Source organism: Narcine bancroftii, chromosome 2 (genome assembly GCF_036971445.1).
Source record: "Narcine bancroftii isolate sNarBan1 chromosome 2, sNarBan1.hap1, whole genome shotgun sequence".
Classification (NCBI taxonomy): Eukaryota; Metazoa; Chordata; class Chondrichthyes; order Torpediniformes; family Narcinidae; genus Narcine; species Narcine bancroftii.
Window position 1 is genome coordinate 14773912 of NC_091470.1, and position 22405 is coordinate 14796316.

At 45.2% G+C, this 22405-nt stretch overlaps 1 protein-coding gene across 6 annotated transcripts in view; it reads right to left on the reverse strand.

The window, feature by feature from the left end:
* The window catches only part of tdp1 (tyrosyl-DNA phosphodiesterase 1), an 83768-nt gene that overhangs the window by 52780 nt on the left and 8583 nt on the right, over positions 1 to 22405 (reverse strand). For all 6 annotated transcript variants that reach the window (XM_069915913.1, XM_069915907.1, XM_069915908.1 and 3 more), the window contains 7 exons: positions 20915 to 20970; positions 16441 to 16537; positions 10836 to 10870; positions 8755 to 8847; positions 7783 to 7953; positions 3849 to 3927; positions 2150 to 2338 (listed from right to left, as the gene is read on the reverse strand). In XM_069915913.1, coding sequence (XP_069772014.1) covers positions 2150 to 2338; positions 3849 to 3927; positions 7783 to 7953; positions 8755 to 8847; positions 10836 to 10870; positions 16441 to 16537; positions 20915 to 20970 — 720 coding nt within the window. The remainder of the gene's footprint in view (positions 1 to 2149; positions 2339 to 3848; positions 3928 to 7782; positions 7954 to 8754; positions 8848 to 10835; positions 10871 to 16440; positions 16538 to 20914; positions 20971 to 22405) is intronic.

The following is a 22405-nucleotide window of genomic DNA, read 5'->3' on the forward strand; positions in this document are numbered from 1 at the left end:
CCATGCTGCCCAATTACACCCAATTGATCTACAACCCCTGTACATTTTCTTTTGGAAAGGTGGGATGAATCCGGAGCATCCAGAGGTAACCCATGCAGACACGGCGAGAATGCACAAACTCTTGCCAGACCACAAGATTCGAACCCCGGTGCTGTAACAGCATTATACATGTACAACTCACGACTGGTGCAATCAGATGACAATAAACTTGAAGAGATTAGATGGAGATGTTCAATGTCAAGATGTACTTTCTGATTGCAAATAAGCTGGCATCAGTGGGTGCTGAGGGGTTGGTAAAGGGGAGATATAGAGTTCGGATGAATGGGAGGGGGAAAAGGAAGGGAAGGTATGGGAACAAATTACAGTACTAAAAGAAACATCAATCTGGAAACAGCCAGCTGAAATTGCAGGTTCAACAACAATGTTCAAAAGGGAATCCTGTAGCGGGCCGAGCGACCGTGTGGTTAGATGGGCCGAATCGCTGCCCCAGTCGGCAGATTCAAGATGGCGCGGGTCCCCCTTCACCCCTGAGAAGCCCACAGTTGACGCCACGCGTTGCCCGGGGAGTTCCCCGCTTCTGGGTGGCGCATCTCCGGTCAGGGAGTGACTCCGCGACATTCTAACGTCACTTCTGGAAGTCGGCGCACACATCACCAGAAGTGGACGTCTCCTTCGCACAACGCAAGGAATTCAAATAATGAAGTCAGTTACTGCTTCAGTCTCGAACTGGGTGGACGTCTCTTTATTCCCCAGCGCTGCCATAGCAGATGCCACAATTCAATAAATACTTAAAGTTGGCAGGAGGAACAACTATAGTTCGAGATGGGTTGGTGGATTAATTGGTTATGTGGGTGTATTTGGGTGGCGAGGGTGTGCCTGTTAATGTGCTATGTCCCCAAATGCAAATAAAATGTAATAGCACAATGGCTCCCAACTCTGCTGCATCCATTCAAACACACTGGGTGGCCACTTGAGTCTGCTCATTCATTGAGATTTATTTATTACTGTTGTATGCACTGAGATACAATGAAAACCTTTATGCTGTGTGCTGTTCAAGGGTTGCCACTCGCTGGCAAAAGGAGAGAGAAAAGAAGGTCCCTGCAGGTACAGTCAGTGGTCAAGGTGCATGGCGTTGACTGCTCCCCACTCTCCGTCACACCTCCCCGTCCTCTAGTTCTGAACATCCAGGGCCGCAGGCACCGTGACCAGGCAGAAGGCCATCGGCTATCAGGTATGAAGCCTGCCTTGTCCAGCACCCTCCTCGACCATTGCCGTGGCGGCCTCCTGAACTAACCACCTCACTGGGCCTGGCTGCAAAGTCTCTTGGAAAACGTGCTTACCAGCTCCCGCTGGAGGCCCACCACCCAGGGTGGCGCATTTGGCATAGCGGTGGTCACAGGGCTTGCCATCTGGACCAGGGGTTCGAATCCCGCACTGTCTGTAAAGAGTTTGTACGTTCTCCCAGTATCTGCGTGGGTCTTCCCTGGGGGCTCTGGTTTCCTCCCACTGTTGAAAATGTACCGAGGGTTGTAGGTGAATTGGGTGTAAATTGGGCAGAACAGGCTTGTGGGCCTGTTACTGTCTTGAATGTTGAAATTTAAAATTTAAATTTATCCTTTCATCTTCTGAGATGAAATAACTGCAATATTGACCCCATATTCCCATCCACCCGCAGTGACCTCTCATCCCCCTTCTCTGCCAAGAACCTTGGTACCTCTGTCTTAAACCTGTTCAAACATTGCTTCCCCTGCTCTTTGAGAGAAAAGTGGAGAAGAAAGTCATTTCATATTTTCACAACCTTCTCTTTTTTTTTTAAACCCCGGTTCTGGATTCTCCCACAAGAGGAGACATGGTCCCACCCTGTCCTCTTTACACTGGCTTCTCTACGACATTTAATCAGCCTCGATAAAGGGTTTTGGCTTTCGGCTCAAAACCATTCTTTGTTCCCCCACTGATGCTACTCGACCTGCTGTGTTTCTGCTTAGTTTCAGATTCCTGGGCCTGAAGTCTGCAGTGCAAGACTCCACACATACCCTCAAGACACAATGCAGTCAAGTCTCTTTAGTGGTAAAGCTCAGCCCTTCCATCGCCTCCTCATTGGTCAAACCCCCTTGCCCCCACCACTGGCACTTGGATGAGTATTACCTACCAAATGAAGGCGAGCTGGCTTCACACTGCACAGGTCTCTCTGATCCGGGCCCAACGTTGAGAGGCTCTCTTTAAACTCCGAGCACAACCATTTTGTTTCGTCCGCTCCCAAGGAGCCAATGCTGGAAAACTGGCCAATGAGAGGCCACGATTCCCTGCTCGCCACAGACGACGTGCAGCCACTCAACACCTAGGAGAGGGGAAGAAGGAACATGAGGAAATGGGAGAAGCAGCAGGCCTTTTGGCCCCTCAAGCCCTTCCTGGCCTACCTCAGGTACAGACAGAGAGCCAGAGGGCACAGAACAGGCCCTTCAGCCCATCTTATTCCCATTGGCCAAGGCATTCTGCCATTTGCCTGGATTTGATCCATATCCTTTTAAGTCCTTCCTATTGTATACCTTTCCAACTTTTGTTTGCAGCTTCCTCTGGATACTTCTGAGTGAAAATGCTACTCCCTTAAAACTCCCCCCTCTCTCCTCAAACCCATGCCCTCTACACCTAGTATCGTCTTCCCTGGGGAAAGCAGACTCCACTTTATCCATGCCCCTCATGATTTGATAAAGCTCCAGAAAGTCACCCCTCAGCCTCCTATGCTTTAGGGAAAGCATACCCAGCTGATCAGACCTCTCCCTAGAATGGCACGGCTTGTGCAACGCTGTCACAGCGACAGCAACCTGGGTTTGAATCTGGTGGTGCTGTCTGTAAGGAGTTTGTACATTCTCCCAGTGTCTGTGGGGGGGGGGTTTCTTCCTCTTCTCCTTCCCCACCATTTTATTCAAGAGCCTGTCCGTTTTTGCTTATACTTGACGAAGGGCTCGGTCCCAAATTGTTGGTTGCCCTTTACTTCCTATGAATGTTGCGTGACCTGCTGAGTTTCTCCAGCACATTTTGGCACTGAAATATTAAAATTATGTTGCCGTTGCTCCTTACCCACTGATTTCTCTCTATCTCTGCACTTTTCTACAGTCTTACTTGTACTGTGCACAAGAGGTCTACTGGTCTGCTCGCAAATCAACTATCACTGCAGTTTTGATCCTGTAAACTTGAACTAATATGGTCACTTCATGGAGCACCTCGGCTCTGTCTGCGCAACAGTGAGGATTTCCCTCGTTGGTTATCTATCTTTATCTTTGCTCTATAAAGTACATTGTTTGGCCTGCTGAGTTTCTCCAACATTTGTGTTTTTACTTCAACTGCAGCATCTGCAGACTTTTGTGCTGTACTCTCACCCATGTCAATTTCCCGCCCCTTTCCCTTGCCGACATGTCTGCTGATGGTCTTACGCACCACCAGACCGAGACCACTCGCAAAGTGGAGGAACAAAACCTTTAACTCCCCCAGCCAGTCCACAGTCTTTATTCCTGTTCTTTGCTTATTCCTTGAGGAAGGACTCAGGCCTGAAACGTGGGTAATATAACTTTATCTCCTAGGGACGCTGTGAGACTGGCCGAGTTTCTTCTGGATTTCTGTGGGCTTTTACTACAATCACAGTGTCTACAGACTTCAGTGTTTCACTCGAACCAACAGGTTTCCAGCGTGAGAATTCCCTAGGTGATGACCAATTTTCCACTCAAACATTCCAGTGAACCTCTGCCACCCAATTCAATGTGCAAAGCAAGACTTTTATACGAGCGTGCTTAGATTTTTCTTCTGTAGTTTCCCCTCCACAACTTGCACAACGTCTAAGCTAATTCACGCACCTTGCGGAGTTTGAAGTGACCCCACTTTTGCTTCTCGTTGCCTTGGTGACGCCCAGGAGTGGAGCCAATGAGGTAAACACTGCCAAAAAACAATTTAAAAATGAACTTCAGTCACCAATGGCAAAAAAAAGTGTCGTGAAATTAATTGTGCAGAACTTGCATTGAGTGGGAAGGGGAGGGGGAGGGGGAGGAGATCCTTCCATAAACCTCAATGTGCCCCAAAGCGAAGGTTTTTCCTTTTTTTTGGAAATGCAGTTATTGATGTAAAGGAAAGTAGCAAGATCCCATCGGAATGCCATAATGGCTTGATCAAGAGAAATAAAACACAGATCAGGCAGCATCTATGGAGATAGATACAGTTAGATGGATTCAATCATGAGCTTTAGCTTTATGGGGATAAATATCAAACAGGACATCGGCATACTGCCTCTGCTCCCAATTTACCGTCCACCTGTGAGCTAGATGGGGCCTCGGTTAACCCAAAAACAGAATGCCAGGCACCAGGGAGTCCCACTAGTGTCTCAGCCGGCAGTTCCTCCCCCTCACCAGGACCATTGTAAATAGTTGCATGGCGGCACGGTTAGTGCCACGCTGTTACAACACCAGCCATTGGGACCAGGGTTCGAATCCTGCGCTGTCTGTAAGGAGTTGGTATGTTTTCCCCGAGGGCTCTGGTTTCCTCCCTCCCTTCAAAATGTACCAATTGGACAGCATGGGTTTGTGGGCTGAAAGGGCCTGTTACCGTGCTGTATGTCTATATTAAAAAAAAATTAAATGTAAATATTCCCTGTAAATCCCAAACCAATTTAATGACTTTCCTGGAAGACATTTGAAATAAAAACATGAGAAAACCATTTGGTCTCATGCCGACCTTACCGCCCAATCAGATCACCGTTGACATTTTACCCCAGTGGCACTTTCCTAGACTAAACCCCCATCCATTGGTGCTGGGGAACCAAGAGGGGACCCAAGAATCTGATGACCTTCGATAAGGTCCCGCATGCCTTCGATAAGGTCCCGCATAAACGACTGGCTTCCAAAATCAAGGCTCATGGGATTGGGGGCAAAGTATTGATGTGGATTAAGAACTGGCTGGCAGGTAGAAGACAGAGAGTTGGGATAAATGGCTCGTTTTCTGAGTGGCAGGCGGAGACCAGTGGGGTGCCACAGGGATCTGTACTGGGACCCCAGCTGTTCACAATTTACATTAATGATCTGGATGAGGGGATTGGATGGAATATCTCCAAATTTGCAGATGACACTAAGCTAGGAGGGGTTGTGTGCACGGAAGAGGGGGGTCAGGAAGCTCCAGTGTGATTTGGTTAAATTGAGGGACTGGGCAGATACATGGCAAATGCACTACAATGTTGATCAATGTGAGGTTATCCACTTTGGTAATACAAACCGGAGGGCAGATTACTATTTGAATGGCAATAGATTAAGAGATGGGGAAGTGCAGAGAGACCTAGGGGTACTTGTACATCAGTCTCTGAAGGCGAGCATGCAGGTACAGCAGGCGGTTAAAAAGGCAAATGGTATGTTGGCCTTCATATCAAGAGGGCTTGAGTCTAGGAACAAGGATACCTTACTGCAGCTGTACAGGGCCTTGGTGAGACCCCACCTGGAGTATTGTGTGCAGTTTTGGTCACCTTATCTAAGGAAGGATGTTCTTGCAATGGAGGGAGTGCAGAGGCGATTCACCAGGCTGATACCTGGAATGGCAGGAATGACTTAGGAGGAAAGATTGCACAAATTAGGATTGTACTCGCTGGAGTTTAGAAGATTGAGAGGGGATCTCATAGAGACCTATAAAATTCTGGCAGGACTGGACAGAATGGATGCAGATGGGATGTTTCCAAGGATGGGAAAATCCAGAACCCGGGGCCATGGTTTGAGGATAATAGGCAAACCATTTAGGACCGAGATGAGGAGGAATTTCTTGACCCAGAGGGTGGTGAATCTGTGGAATTCATTGCCACAGAGGGCAGTAGAGGCAGGTTCATTAAATCTATTTAAGAGGGAATTAGATCTATTTCTTCAGTATAAGGGTATTAAAGGTTACGGAGAGAAGGCGGGGACGGGGTACTGAACTTTAAGATCAGCCATGATCTCGTTGAATGGCGAAGCAGGCTCGAAGGGTCGAATGACCTACTCCTGCTCCTATCTTCTATGTTTCTATGTTTCTGTGACTCATGGCCATATCTACCCTATTTGAACACTCCTTGATCCAGACAACATGTCAGTGCTGTGTGAGCTTCCAACATATCGAAGGATCCATCCCATTCCAGCCACACTTTATTCCGCCCCCTTTTGTTAGACAGAAGCTTAGGGCCATGGAACATGGCAGCACAGAGACGTGTCTTTCGGCCCATCTAGACCGTGTGCAACAATTACTGTGCCTCATCCATTGACCTGCAACTGGACAAGTTTAAAGATAGGAACCTCCAGATTCAAGGAGTTTCTTTCCTGCTGTTATCAGATTCTTAAATGGGCCTCACACAAACAAAACATGATGCCCTTGCACTAGTTTGAACTGCACTTTTCCTTATATCCTGCCCTCTTTGACTCGATATAACATCACACACTACACTTCTATTTTATCATTGTTCTCTTATCCACAGGTTGACATACCAGGAAAGCACAAAGCTTTTCATCGGATCTCGTTACACATGTTGTACACAGTTCAATTTAATTTGTCTGGGTTTGACCAGCTGTTTCTGAAGCTAGAACAGGTTGGTAATACCTTCCAACCTGTTCCATTATTACTGGCCCACAGTTCCTCAGAAGAACCGCTACCTCATAACATTTCCACCCACAGTTTAAGTCCCCTTTGTGAGAGGAGGTGGGAGAACAGGTAAACAACCCTATCACATTCCTTCTACCCTCCTACCCATATCGACCACTTGCCTGTTACCCTCCTCTTTTTATTCAGGCGACTAGCTTGATTTTCGACATTCCTGAAGATGTTCAAGTTTATTATCATCAAGTTTATTATATTCAAGTTTATTATCATCGTTTTCACTTCTTAGTTAATTTTGCGTCTATCTCTTTAAGAGAACTATTGTTTGTAGTGTTACCCTAGTGACTAAGATGTAATATCCACCCAGGCTAACTGCTCTCATTCTACAAGATGTGAAGGAAGTGTGAGCACGAGAAATTTTTCTTTAAATTTTTGTATCTCTTTAAAGGCTTTTTATATCATTTGCATCTTCGTATACATTTTATATCTCTATATATCTTTTTTTACCTCTATCATACAGTAAATGCTTTGTTATTCACCATTATGAAAGTCTTGTTGCGAAGCTATGCAAAATGTTTATCTGTTCTATCAACGAATTAAAACTACATAAAGTAACAGCCACAGAGTTTGATTCATTGGATTAAAGAGATAGAAATTTGGGATATCGCAGCTCATGCTTTGGAAGATGACACTTGAAATGAGGATATATTAGAATAAGGAAAGTGTCATCTATAATCTTCTGACTGTATATGTACAATTGGATGAAACAGTGTTTCTCCGGACTGCGGTGCACTCACATACACAGCAGATATATAGATGCAGATATAGTTTTTAGAAAATATTTAAATATTTTGGGATGATTCATTCAGTTACAGGATACTTTTCATTCTAACAGCCTGTGGGAAGGAGCTATTTTCTAGCCTGGAACTCCTGATTTTGATGCTCCTCTAACTCCGGTCACAGATATTGTGTGCTGGATGGTCGAGGTCCTCAATAATTATTTGACCCCAATTTAAGAAACGCTCCCACTGAATGTCATTGTTAAAGGGCTCAGGACCCGAAACATCGACTGCCTTTTACTTCCTGTGGTCGCTGCATAGCCTGCTGAGTTTCTCCAGCATGTTTGTGTATCGACTCGACCCCAGTATCTGCAGACTTTCATTTACTTTCCGGGAGGAGGGGGAGGGGATTTACCTGGTTGACGATAGGTCGTGCAGCTTCACGTGATCAATCCACTCATTCAGCCCCACTGACCGATAAGATGCCAGGTAATCGATCAGGTCTCGTTTAAAGCTTGTGGCAGATTCCCCGGCCATTTCTGGAATCCCTTCCGGTAACCGTGGATACAGAGGACTCAGCCAGATCCTAGCAACAACCAAGGAGAAAAACATGAGGATTGGAGAAGGAGAAAGACCCTCTTTTACTGACCTTCAGGGTGCGCACTCAAACACTGGTTACCATTTCTGGTGTCACCTCAGTTGGAATGCGGGATAGACCAGGCACAACCTGATCCCACAGGAAGACAACAGTGATGTATCCTGGGGGATCCATGGTAGGTTGACACATGGGGGAAAAAAATCTTGGGAAGGATTGGGTTGACATCCAAGGATACCAGGGCAAGACCCAGACATCGTATGGGGAGCGGTTTGAATTAAAGAAAAAGAGGGGTGGGTGGTTAAATAACTCAGTGAGACCACTCCTAGAGTACCAGGCACGACATCAGCTCCCTTATTTAAGAGAGGATAGTCTAGGGTAATGGATTACAAGATCAGGGAGAAGCAGTTTTTCCTCTTCTCTGTCCTAAATCTACTCCCTTGAATCTTGAGGCTGTTTCTCCACACCCCCCCACCCACCCCACCACCTGCCAGTGGAAGCAATCTCCTTGCCTCGATCTCATCTATTCCATTCATAGTTTTTGTAGAGTTCTACACTTGCTGTCTGGTTTTGATGCATTGCCTTAATTAGACTGCCAATTTCATTCCCTAAAGTAAACACTCGCTATCGGTCCAGTGCTCTTGGAGGCCAATCCTTCCCCCTCAAAGTTCATGGCCATCACATTCAACCCTGAGATTGTTTCTCCTGCTGGCCCTTGATTCCTCAGTAGCAATCCCCCCCCACCTCCAACATTTCTGGTGTCCTCCCCCTCGTCCTGCAGCTTGATCTTACCCCTGAGTTTTCTGGTGCCAATCATCGTGGATCAAGTTGGAAGTGTGGATCACAACTCGAAAGCCTTCTTCGTATAAAATCAGCATCATTTTTCTGCAGGCAAGTCAAGAAGAGAGAGAAAGTGAAGTACTCCACGCTCTAGAACACTTGTCTTGAGAGAGTGAGATCCTTTCTTTATTTCTGCCTAGGGAATAGCAAGTTTCAGAAAGGAATAAATTCCTAAATTTCTATAGTTTCTTTCACAACCTCAAACAACTCAACACCACTTCCACTGTACTGTTGTAATATAGAAGCAACAATGGTTAATTTACACACACCAAAAAATTGAAGGCAGCAATGGGACAATAATGTCAGAGCTGTACAGCATATACATGTCAAACATCACGCCTATCTAGATTAATGATCGTCATTCACACTGTACGCTTGCTGCAGCTGAACAGGGATTCGTGAAGTAAAACCTATAATGTTCGACCAATTGAATTAAACTGGGCGGCAGGTTTAACGCAATGGTTGACGCGATACTGTTACAATGCCAGCAACCCGGGTTTTGAATCCGGAGTTGTTTGTGCATTCTCCCCGTGTCGGTGTGGGTTTCTTCTGGGTGCTCCAGTTTCCTCCCAGCCTCCAGGTCAATTTGAATGAAATTGGGAGGCACAGGTTTAAATGGCCAGAATCGGCTTCTACTGATAGGAACAATACATTAGATCATAAATATTCATGGTTGCCCTAGGGCAAAAAGGCGACTTGCAGTCGAGCTTTGTGCCGTAGGTGCAGTCTATGATTATATTCATTTTTTAAAATTTAGACATACGGGGCCATTTCAGCCCAGGGGCCATGCTGCCTAATTATACCCTGGTACAGCAGGAGAAAACTGGAGCTTCTGGAGGAAACCGATGTAGACACAGGGAGAACATACAAAATCATTACAGGCAGCGTGGGATTCGAACTCCTGTCCCGATCGCTGGCGCAGTAATGGCGTTGCGCTAATTGCTACACTAACTGTGCCACCCCACTGGTGTACCTGCCTGCATCAATTCCATATCCCTCTATCTATGCCATACTCATATAAGATACAAGTACCTGTCCAGAATCCTCTTAACAATGATTAGATTAAGTGACAAGTTATGTTATATTTGAGGAATGAACCAGGGCTCAAGAACATTTTTGCTTTTCTTTGCCATTACAACAGAGATTGAGGAACTTTTGACTCTATCACCGCACGTCAGTGATTCAATTTGAACATTCCCTTTTAAGAGGGAGTTGGGCAGAGTTTAGACATAGAGCACTGTATCAGGCCATTTTGGCCCATGAGTCCAAAATGGGTGGGGAAAGGAGGGCCTAGAGACTACAGGAAGGCTGGCCTGCCATTTCAATTCAGGCAGTGGTTAGCACAAAGATTGTGGGCCAAAGGGCCTGCTCCCCCATGTCCACTGGATTTCAATGGCGAGCAGGGAGAAAGGGAGGAGAAGGGGAATTTGGAGAAGGGAAACTAGATCTGGATTTGGAAGACAGTGGTGTTACATTGAGATTTATATAGGGACTGAGAGCAGATTGATGCTAGACAGACTGGTCTTTGAGTCCAAATTGAGAAAGGGCCAGACACTTTGAGTTCGGATAGGGAGAAGTGGAGGGATTTCTTCTCTGTCAAGATAGAAAATAGCAGGAATTTTCTACCCCAGAATATTGTGGGTGCTCAAAGTTGGGATCAGTATAGTTTGTGGAATCATAGGTTAGGAATCAGCTGTGAAATTAAATGATGGGATAGGCTAGAGCTGAATGGCCTACATCCTTTATTATTTCCAGCAGAAAGTTGAGGCCAGTCCTTTCGATCTATTCAAAATAGAGTTGGATGTGGCCCTTAAGGCTAAAGGAATCAAGGGGGAAATACCGAGGTCACATGATCGTATTGTAATCGTATGGTGGTACAGGCTTAAAGGGTGGAATGGCCTCTCCTGCCCCATCTATTCTAGAGTCCATGAATTAGTCAAAGCTTCCAGGACACACAATTGCATCAACCCAGATATCATGGGAAAGACCGTCACCATGGAAACCCACGATCCAGCAAGAAGGTTCCTACTCACGTGTGATGTGTCCCGTAGGCTATTTCCAACTTCGCCTGAAAACATTTAAAAAACAAAAACACCTTGACACACCTATCAAATTATCAATGACCACAAACTCTTGAATTGCACCTTGCAGTACCATAGCCACAGGTGATAAGGCCCATTGCTTGTCTTCGTGCCACAGCCCCATCTCTGCCCCCCTCCGACACTCTCCCTGCCTCGGTTCCTCTTTTGCCTTTAACCCACGCACTAGGGTCTACTTAATGCAGCCAATTAACCTACTCACCCACAAGTACACAGACGTGGTGGAGAAACTCAGCAGGTCACGCAGCACCCATAGGCGGTAAAGGGTGACCAGTGTTGCGGGCCTGGGCCCTTCGTTGGGTAAAGAAAATAAAAGGGAAGACACTGGGATAAAAAGGAGGGGTGGAGGAGGGAGGAGGGGCAGGGGGAGGAGCACAGGCTAACAGGGAAGAGGTGGGAGAGTAGAAGAGAAAAGCTGGTTCTCCCTCTGCCTCCTTTCCTCCAGCTCTTCACCACAGTCCTTTCCTTTATCTATCAGAGCTACCCTTTCCCCTTGTCCTATTCCTATGCCAACATGCCTGTCCATGGTCTCATGCACCGCCCAAATGAGACCACCCTTAAATTGGAAGAACACCTTGTATTCCGTCTGGGCACCCTCCAACCTGATGGCATTAACATTTTTCTCTCTGATCTGTAGCAACTGCTCCCCCCACCTCCAAACTCTCTCTCTCCTTCCCCTATCCCGTCTCCAGTGCCCAGCCCCATCTCTCCCTCTGCCTCCTTTTCCTCCCCTCACCCCGATCAATTCTCAGCTTTTTACCCTTCCCTCCTGTCCAGGCCCATCTGCAGCCTCTTGCCTGATGGCCTGTGCTCCATCCCTGTCTCCCCCCCACCCCCCCCCCCAACCTGGTGCTTGTCTGTTCTTTGCTTGTACCACGTAATTGGACAGAAAGGCTGGAAGAACTCAGCCTGACCCACAATGTCCACAGGAGGTAAAGATACATAACCAACTCCTACCCTGACGAAAGGCTCAAGATACACTGGTTATGTATCTTTCCTATGGACTCTGTGGCACCTGCTGTTTCTCCTACCCTCTCCCCGGATTACTCCTCAGATTCATTCTCTTCTCCCCTCTCACCTGCATCCACCTCATTCCCCTCCCTCCATCCTCCCCTCTCGCTGCCTTTTCCTTCTTGTGCCGAGATGAAGAGAGATAAGAGAAACAGGGCAGCACGGTTGGCCTCGTGGCTAGTGCAATACTGGCTCAGCGAGTGGGACCTGGGTTCGAATCCGGCGCTGTCTGTAAGGAGTTTATACGTTCTCCTAGTGTCTGTATTTTTCCCCAGGGGCTCCCAGCCTCCCAAAAAAAACCCTACAGGGGGTGTAGGCCAATTGGGTGTAAATGGGTGGCACAGGCAGGTGGGCAAACATGGCCTGTAACCCTGCTGTAAAATTTAAAATTTCGGGCTGCACGGTTGGTGTAGTTACAGCGCCAGTGATGGGAACCGGGGTTCAAATCCTGCGCTGATTGGAAGGAGTTTGTACGCTCTACCTGAGTCTGCATGGGTTTTCCCCAGGAGCTTTGCTTTCCTTCAAAATATGGGGGGGGGGGTGCGGTTAGGTTAATTGGATGTAAATTGGGCAGGACAGACTCATGGGCTGGAATGGCCTGTTATCATGCTGCATGTCTAAATTTTAAAAAACAGATCAGGCAGCATCTAAGGAGTTGTAGAATCTTACTGGGCACAAAATACCACTTCAAAGTTGGTCAGGAGATAATGAAAGGTGTCATAGAAATGCAGCTTCATTCTACCTTGGTGTGGTAGCGCTGCCACTGAGAGAGAGTGGACAGGTTACCCTCATTACCACCTCCAGGGATGGGTCCTCTAACTCCTGCTCCTCCATCCCAGATTTCTCAAGGTTCCCCAACACGATAACCCCCACCACCTGAATTTACATAGCACCTCATGCTGTGAATCATGTGATCGCACCACCACCCCCCCCCCACCCCTGAAGCTCTGACAGCCAATATCCCCCAAAGACACAAAAAAGGGCCAATAGCAATGGAGAGAAAGGGTAGGGAAGTTTTTGTTTGGGGGGTGGGGGGAAGGGGTATAGTTTCAAATTCCAGAGGGATCTAGGAATATAGATACATAATTCCCTGAAAGTGGCGTCACAGGCAGACAAGGTTGTAAAGAGAGCTTTGGGAACATTGGCCTTCATAAATCAAAGTATTGAGTATAGGAGTTGAGTTGTTATGGTAAGGTTGTACAAGACATTGGTGAGGCCAAATTTGGAGCATTGTGTGTGTGTGTGTGTTTTGGTCACCAAACTACAAGAAGGGTATCAATAAGATAAAAAGAGTTCAGAAAACATTTACTAGGATGTTGTCCAGATTTCAGGAACTGAGTAAGAGGGAAAGGTTAAACAGTTTAGGACTTTATTCCCTGGAGCGTAAAAGAATGAGGGGAGATTTAAAATTGAGAGTTCTAGGCTCTTTCCACTCAGGCTAGGTGAGATACCAACCAGAGGACATGAATTAAGGTTGAAAGGGGAAAGGTTTAGAGGGAACATTAGGCGTAACTTCTTCACACAGAGTGGTGGCGGTGTGGAATGAGCCGCCAAGTGGTGAATGCGGGCTCAATTTTAATTTTTAAGAAGAATTTTGACAGGTACATGGATTGGAGGGATATGAGGGCTAAGGTCGGGGTGAAGGTCAATGGGACAAAGGAGAATAATAGTTTGATACGGACGAGAAGGGCTGAAGAACCTGTTTTTGTGGTCTATTGTTCCATGGTTCTAGAGTCCAGCAATGAAGGAGCAATTGAAGTTTGAGAGGCACGAGGTAAACAGAACTGGGGGAAATGCAGAGGTGGAGGGATTGCAGAAGGGTCTTTCTAGTTTAGGTTGATGTTGATTAATACAAATACATCAACACATTCATTACGATGAAATATTAATACATGGATGGTTGCAGATGCCCAAGGACAATGAAGGGGGGGGGGTTGCCCAGGATATGCCAAGCTGAAATTCCACTAGCCCTGACCAAGGACATGTGTGTAGCCGGATGGATAATGACTGCCTGGCAGATCAATTTTCAACATCTCTTTGGAATCATGAGACCTACAAGGATTTGGGGAGGACACATCTGTGTGATTGGACATTGCATAAATTAATGCTGATAGGATAATGTTCGTCACTTAGGAGGTTGACTTTTCTGAGATTGGTTGATGTCAGATAGGTTTGGAGAATTTAAACCCATGCACATTATGTTCGGGGAGGTCCTCAATCATCTATGGAGACAACAAACCTCCCACAGGCCTGAGTATCTAAGAAAGGGAAAGGTCTGAGTCCTTCATTCCTCACCCAGAACCTGGATTGAGGATCGACACTGATCATCCACAGGAGTTGCAGAGAAAGGACAGATTTTCAACAAGAAGATGATTATTTTATAAAGCAAAACTATTTGCAAATTCATGAGCACTTGGGGATGGAGCCAGACCTATAATGTTAGAACCACAGAACACTGCAGCACAGAAACAGACGTGCCAAACTATTTTCCGCCTTGTCCCACTGCACTTGGACCAGATCTTTCCGTACTCCTCCCGTTCATGTAATTCAGCTGAAGTAAATGCGGGCTCATTTTACTTCAGCTGAATTATTATTCTGCCATCCCACTGACCTGCACCCAGTCCATATCCCTTCATATCCTCCCATCCATGTACCTGCCTTCAACTGGCAGCTCGTTCCACCCTCCCACCACTCTGTGTGAAGAAGTCCCCCCCTCATGTTACCTTTAAACTTTTCCCCTTTCATTTCCCCTGGATTTTATCTCGCCAACCCTTAGTGGGGAAAAGCCTGCCTGCATTTATTCTGTCAAAGGCAGAAATGGAGTGCGTGTGTTTCACCCTCTGTGACCACAAGGGTAAGCCTGGGCCCCCACGGTGACAAGCATTCGATGACTGCCACTCACAAGCAGACAAGACTGCCCTCTGGCGGAGAAAGTGAGTGTTTGATACTGAGAGCGATGGGGAAAATGTAGCTTGGGGGCAGGAGATAACTGGATGTATTTTCACCATTTGTATTGTCAGATTGGTTAGGAATCCAGGTTTGTAGGTTAATTAACCTGAGTGTAATTGGGTGGTGTAGCCCTGTTACTGTGCAGTATCGCTAAACTAAAAGGGAGACACAAGGGATCCTTGGCAGAGAAGGTAAAGGAGAATCCCAAGAGATTCTAAAAAAGGTATATTATGGGCAAAAGCGTAACTAGAGAGAGAATAGGAACCTTTAAGAATCAGTGTGATAAAGCTATGGGAGATGGGCATGGCCTTTCGTACATACTCCCCATCTGTGTTTTCTGTAAGGAAACCCATGGAAGTCAGGGAAGAAATATATCCACATTTTGGGCAACTCCGACCCAAACCCCTTGCAAGTCTGCCGACACACACTGAACGATGGGTCTACAAAAAGTTCAGCCTGTAATCTGTCACAGACGGGGTCAGGCATTCAGAAGGAATGCTCGACAGACAAGGAGAGATTTTGGGGAGGGAATTCCAGCATAGGATCTTGGCAGGAGTTATGTAAATTTAATTTAAATTTAGGCATATGGCACAGTAACAGGCCCTTACGGCCCACAAGCCCGTGCCACCCAATTGCACCCTATTAATCTACAAAGCCCCCACCCCGGCACATTTTGAACATTATGTGCATTGAAGAGGGGAGAATTGGAGAAGTGCAGGATCACAGAGAGAGCCAAACAGACCCTTTGGCCCATCCTGTCGGTGGCAACCATCAACCACTAATCCAGTTTTATTCAGTCCACGTCCCCTTATCTCCTCCTGGATTCTACCACTCGCCAACACACCAGGGGCAATTTGCAGTGGCCAACTGCATCTGCCCTTCCTCTAGCTATGTTCCCAGGCCTTGGAAAAGCAGTTAATGGGCACGTGTCCCACCCTGACCACCCTCTCAGAGTCAAAGTTCAGGTTTATTCCCGGAATACATGCATGACATCGCATATTACACCAAAATTCTTTCTCCTGCAGGCAAGGCAGTATTTCTTCTCTCCCGCTGGGGAAATTCACAAGTGTGAGAACACGCACCATCAAATTCAACGACACCTGCATTCCCACATTTATCAGACTCCTGAATGACCCTCACACCAGTAAAATCATGTCACCATTGCTCTGTACCAACTGATATCTCTTTGTAACTCTGTGCTTCTGCACAGTGTTTTACCTGCTGTACTATGTATGGGATGTTTGGCTGGAATGCTCATAAGGAAACATCCTTCCTTAATGAACTTCGGCACACGACCATAAACTTGACAACTCGCCAATCAATCTGTACATCTTGGCGGCGTGGGAGGAAACGGTGAGCAGGAAGAACTCCACATAGACAGCACAGGAGGTCAGCGTCGAAAGAGGATATGGGGGAGTTGTGCGTCAGCAGGAGAGGGTTTCAGAAGGAGGTGGGTAGCGAGGCCGGTGCAGGATTGAAATGAAAGGACGATGGTTTTGAGAATCAAGGCGTTTCTCTATAGTAGGAAGGATGGAGTTTCTGCTAGACTGCACCCACCCCATTCCACTCAGTCCCTTACCTGACAGAGGCGGACGTTGGGGTAGGGATGTGCATCCTCGTGCAGTTGTATTTTGGCCTGGCGCTGCTCACCATGGACAATCAGCAGGGGTTTGGTCCTGTAATGGGAGAGTGAAGGTGAGGGAATGGGGTTTTCCTGCTGTCAAACATCACAGTTACACAAGAAAGCCTGCAGGCACTGGGGTCAAGATCCAGATGCAAAAGTGCTGGAGATATTCGGCAGGTCATGTGGCATCCTTGGGAGGTAAGGGATGACCAACGTCGAGACATTTGTCAGGTTCCTCCTCGGTGTGGGTCACCACACAACTCTGTCTCAGGTTGCAAGGTTGAGTCCCTCTGAAGAGGCACAGAGCCCAGCCTGGCCCAGAGGTGTTGCAGGGTAAGAGGGGCTATCAAAGAGGCCATTCTCCCCCAACTTTCCCATGGAAACCACATTCATATTCCTGGCTAGTCTTATTTTCTCGCATTAGGTTCGTATCCGTCTAAACCCTTCCTCCCCATAGATCTGTTCAGGCACCCATTGAATGTTGTGATCATGCGCACTTGTATACGTTCCTCTGGTAGCTCATTCCAGATACAGACTACCCTCCGAGTGAAAAAGTTCCCTCAACTCTTTCCCCTCTTTCTCTTGCAGCTTGATGTACATGTTTGTTATAAATCTTTTAATTATCATTGTGTCTGTAATCAGATATTCAAAATTGCTTCCATCTGGTAACCTCAGCCTGCTTCCCAATTTGTCCTTCAAGTAGGTTTTCAGTTGGTGGTATGCAAACATTGTATCGTGAGTTATACTATATTTGTCCTTCATTTGTTCAAAAGATAATAATTTATTTCCCGAAAAACAATTTTCTATTCTTTTGATCCCTTTTCTCTCCCATTCTCTAAAGGAAAGGTTATCTATTGTGAAAGGGATTAGTTGATTTTGCATCAATATTAATTTTGGTAGTTGATCATTTGTTTTTTTCCTTTCTTCGTGAATCTTCTTCCAAATGTTGAGCAGATGGTGCAGTACTGGTGAGTTCCTATGTTGCACCAGTTTTTCATCCCATTTATATAGTATATGTTCAGGTACCTTCTCCCCTATTTTATCTAGCTCTAATTTGGTTTTTCCCTTGTTTGATAAAAATCTGATAGGTATCTTAATTGTGCTGCTCTATAATCATTCTTAAAGTTTGGTAGCTGTAAGCCCCCTTGTTTGTACCATTTTGTTAATTTATCTAGCGCTATCCTCGGTTTCCCCCTTTCCATTAGAATTTCCTTATTATTTTCTTTAGCTCCTTGAAGAATTTCTCTGTTAGGTGAATTGGTAATGATTGAAATAGGTATTGTATCCTTGGGAAGATAGTCATTTTAATGCAATTTACCCTTCCTATCAGTGTTAGTGGTAAATCTTTCCAATGTTCTAAGTCATCTTGTAATTTCTTCATTAATGGCTGATAATTTAATTTGTATAGATGGCCTAGTTTAGTTGAATACCTAGGTATCGGATTGCTTGTGTTTGCCATTTAAACGGTGATTCTTTCTTAAACTTTGTGAAATTGCATTATTCATTGGCATCGCTTCACTTTTATTTGCGTTGATCTTGTACCCCGATACTTCTCATATTCCTTCAATTTCTTAGATAATTCTGGTTCTGTTAAGTATACTATGACGTCATCTGCAAATAGATTGATTTTATATTCCTTTTCTTTTATTTTTATCCCTCTTATTTTATTTTCTGTTCTTATCAGTTCTGCCAAGGGTTCTATAGCTAACGTGATCAGTGAGGGAGATAGTGGACATCCCTGCCTAGTTGACCTGCTTAATTTAAATTGGTTTGATATATATCCATTTACTGTCACCTTCGCCAATGGTCCCTTATATAATGCTTTAATACAATTAATATATTTCTCTGGTAGGTTGAACCTCTGTAGTACTTTGAATAAATAATTCCATTCTACTCTGTCAAAGGCTTTCTCTGTGTCTAAGGGAACCACCACTGTTGGTGCCTTGTTTCCTTGTACTGCATGGATTAAGTTAATGAACTGACAGATATTGTCCATTGTTCATCTTTTCTGAATAAATCCAGTTTGATCTAGTTGTACTATTTTTGCTACACAGAGGAAATAAGCTGTAAACCCGAATAAAACTGGGAACAAGATCTAAACATAAAGATAAAGAATGAAACATGGGAAAAGCTATGCTCTGGAACTATGAGAAATACAATAAACACGAAGTTACACATGATACAGTATAATTAGTTACATAGGCTATATGCCACGCCCCAAAAGTTAAATAAATGGGACCCAACAGTATCAGACAGATGTTTTTGCTGTAAGAAGGAAACAGGAACAATAGTACATGCAATTTGGGCATGTGAGAAAGTGGAAAAGTTTAAATAAAAGTGGAAAAGTGGAAAAGTTTAAATTAAATAAAATCACAAAAAGCAACATACCAAAAAATCCAGAGATTTTCTTCTAAATAATATAAGAAGTAAAGAACTTGGCCTCGATTTGGATGAAGCACAAAAAAGATTTATTATGATAGCCTTAGCTGTAGCAAAAAAATGTATTGTGTCAACCTGGAAATTAGAAGATAGTCTGAGAGTACAGCAATGGTACATGGAAATAAATAAATGTATTCCATTGGAAAAAAACCATATAATTTAAGAAATAACATCACAGTATTCGAACAAATTTGGGAACCGTACATGGAACACAACAGAGAAGTCCTACCGTGGTCCTCCACCCCCTAAAATGACAGAATGAGAAGACGACGAAATGAACTGACCCAATGTGCAAAAGTAGAAGACACAAATTTCTTGTTTATTTTCATTGTGTGATGACATTGTTTAATGGGTTTAATGTATTGTATATGTTGAACGTTGAGTGGGTGGGGAGGAGGGGGGGTGAAGGAGGGAGGGAAGGGAGGGGGGAGAAAGGGGAGAAAATGACACTGTATATTCAAGAGGGAAATGTTTATGTGTATTTTGGTCAATATGGTTCATAGTGTGAAAAATAAAAAAAATTTAAAAAAACTTTCCCCTTAGCCCAATCCAATGCCCTTTAGCTCTAGAATCACCTATCCGAGAAAAAAGATTGAACATTGACTTTATTCGTGCTCCTCGTCATTTTATAAATCTCTACAAGGTGCCGTGAACACAAGAAATAGGTGCAGGAGTCGGCCATCTGGCCCATCAAGCCTGTCCTGCTTGATTGTGGCTGATCTGGAGTCTGCATCCGTCAGTTCCCCCATAGCCCTTAATTCCTCTACTATTCAAAAATCTCATCAGGAAGTGGCAACAGCATCTGCACTTCCTAAGAAGATTGAAGCAGGCAAGGCTACTGGCCACCTTTATGTCAACCTTCTACAGGAGCTCTACTGAGAGCATCCCGGCCAGCTGTGTCACGATGTTGTACAGTTGCTGCAGAGAAATGGATCAATCCACAGGACCATAAGAGCAGACGAGAGGATCACTGGAGTTTCCATCCCCTCCCTGCCAAAGACATGATCTACCAGGATCGTGGTATGAACCCCCTCCACCCTGAACAGAGCATCTTTCAGTTGCTCCCATCGTAAAAGAGATAGAACTATATAACAGTTTACAGCACAGAAACAGGCCACATCAGCCCTTCGAGTCTGCCCGGTTCACTCGAACAACTCCACTAGTCCCCCCCTCCCACTCTCCGCCCATATCCCTTCAACCCCCCCCATATCCATGAACACATCCAACCTTCTCTTAAATGACAGAAAGGACCCTGCCACAACTATCTCCTCTGGAAGATCATTCCATTCTGACACCACTCTCTGCGTCAAGAAGCATCCTCTAACATTTCTCCTAAAGTTTTCCCCCCTTACCCTTAACTTATGCCCTCTTATTCCAACCTCTCCTGTCCTCAGGGGAAAGAGTCTACTCACATCTAGTCTATCTATTCCCTTCATAGCACCTCTATCAAATCCCCTCTCAACCGTCTACGTTCCAATGAATAAAGTCCTAGTCTCCTTAATCTTTCTCTGTACTCTAGATGTTGTAAGCCAGGCAACATCCTTGTAAATCTTCTCTGCACCCTCTCCACCTTATCTGTATCCTTCCATTAATTTGGAGACCAGAACTGAACACAATACTCCAAACCTGGCCTCACCAATGCCTTAAACAGTTGCAGCACCACTTCTCAGCTCCTATACTCTATGCTATGATTTATGAAGGCCAGCACCACCAGGTTCAGGAACAGCTTCTTGCCACGGGCAGTGAAAATGCTGAATGATTAAATGAACTGTTCACACTAACTATCTGAGACTCTACTATTTATTAACAATATTTATTTATTTTTAGATGTGTATATATGTACTATATCGTGTGCCTTGTGTATGTTATGGCTGCTTGTGAGATTACACTGAGGACTGAAGAACGATGTTTCGTCGGGATGTACTTGTGCAATCAGATGATAAATATATTTGAACTTAATCACCAGCCAATTCCTGACAAACCCACTCACCTAAATTCTACTGGGTACTGTTTCATGAGCCAAGGAATATCGAAGCAATAATTGAACTGAAAGATAAAATAATCAAAAAGGTATTTAAAAAAAAACATTCCAAAAATACCTAACAAAAAGTTTTTAAAAAAGCAAGCAATGACACTGTGTTCTCTTCTGGTAGCCTCATTGTTGGGAGGATGTGGAAGATTTAGAGGGCGTGCAGAGGAGACCTACCAGGATGCTGCCTGGATTGGAGAACAATTCTTCTTGAGAAGAATTTGGAAAAACTTGGATTTTTATCTTTCTTTGGAACAATGGAGGGTGAGAGGTGACATAACAGAGGTGTACGAGATTAAGAGGGGCATATTTAGAATGGACAATTACTACCTTTTACCCAGGACTGCAATGGTCAATACAAGAAGACATCAGTTTCAGGTGAAAGAAGAAAGTTCAGGGAGGTGTCAGAGTAAATTTTTTTAATACGTACGTCAAGGCTGGTGAAATAGGGACATTTAAAAGATCTTCAGAAAGGCACATGGACGCAAGGAAAATAATTATGGACTTTGAGGAAGGGGAAGATTAGATTGATTGTGGATGGGTTGGAACAACATTCTGGGCCGAATGGCCTGTATTCTGCTATAATGTTCTATGTAAAACTGACAGATGAACTCAGCGGGTCAGGCAGCATCTGTGGAAGGGAAAAAGTGTTGATGGTTTGGATCGGGACCCTGCATCTCATCTCTCCACAGATGCTGCCTGGTCCGGTGAGTTTCGGCAGTAATTTGTCTGCTCGATACCAGCATATCCAGATACCAGCATATCCAGTCTCGCGTCCCCGTCCCTCCCCCTCCCCCTCCCCCTCACCTCTGCAGAACCACGGCCCCCACATCATGCAACAGAGAGGGAAACATGGAAGACAAGGGAAGGGCTACTCTGCAGCAACAACCATTGTTGTCGGTCGCCCAGAGAGGAGGGGGTGGGGGTGGGGGCGCCAAGATGATCTCCTTGTGGGGTTGCTGCTGGGGCCTGGCCAAACTGAATATTCACGAATCGAGGCGACAAGCAGTCAAGGTTTCAGGGCGATCTGATTGCCCTCTTTCATGGATACATCTGGTGTTAGAGCGGGAGCACATGGTATCCGAGGGGACAGTGGCTGTTTTGGGAATGGTGGCCCTCCCCCACCCCCCCAGAGGATTGAGTGTGTTGTGGTTAGTGATAATCTGAACTTATAAAGTGTCCATAACAGACAAGTGACATAGATTTACCGCTTATCACGAATGTATTTAGTATGTTTAGATGTAGTTCTGTGTATAGTTTGTGTAGTCTATTGCTGTCATTTAAAGAAACTTTTGTACGAAACTTTTGTGCAAGAAAACCATCAAAACCAGTTGCTCCTTCAGTCTCTTAATTATCCGCAGCTCCAACACCACAAAAGCCTGTCTGTACTATTGTAACGCCATTTTTTGTGCAGTAACTGCAAATGAATTTAATGTAAACTTTTGTAGTTTA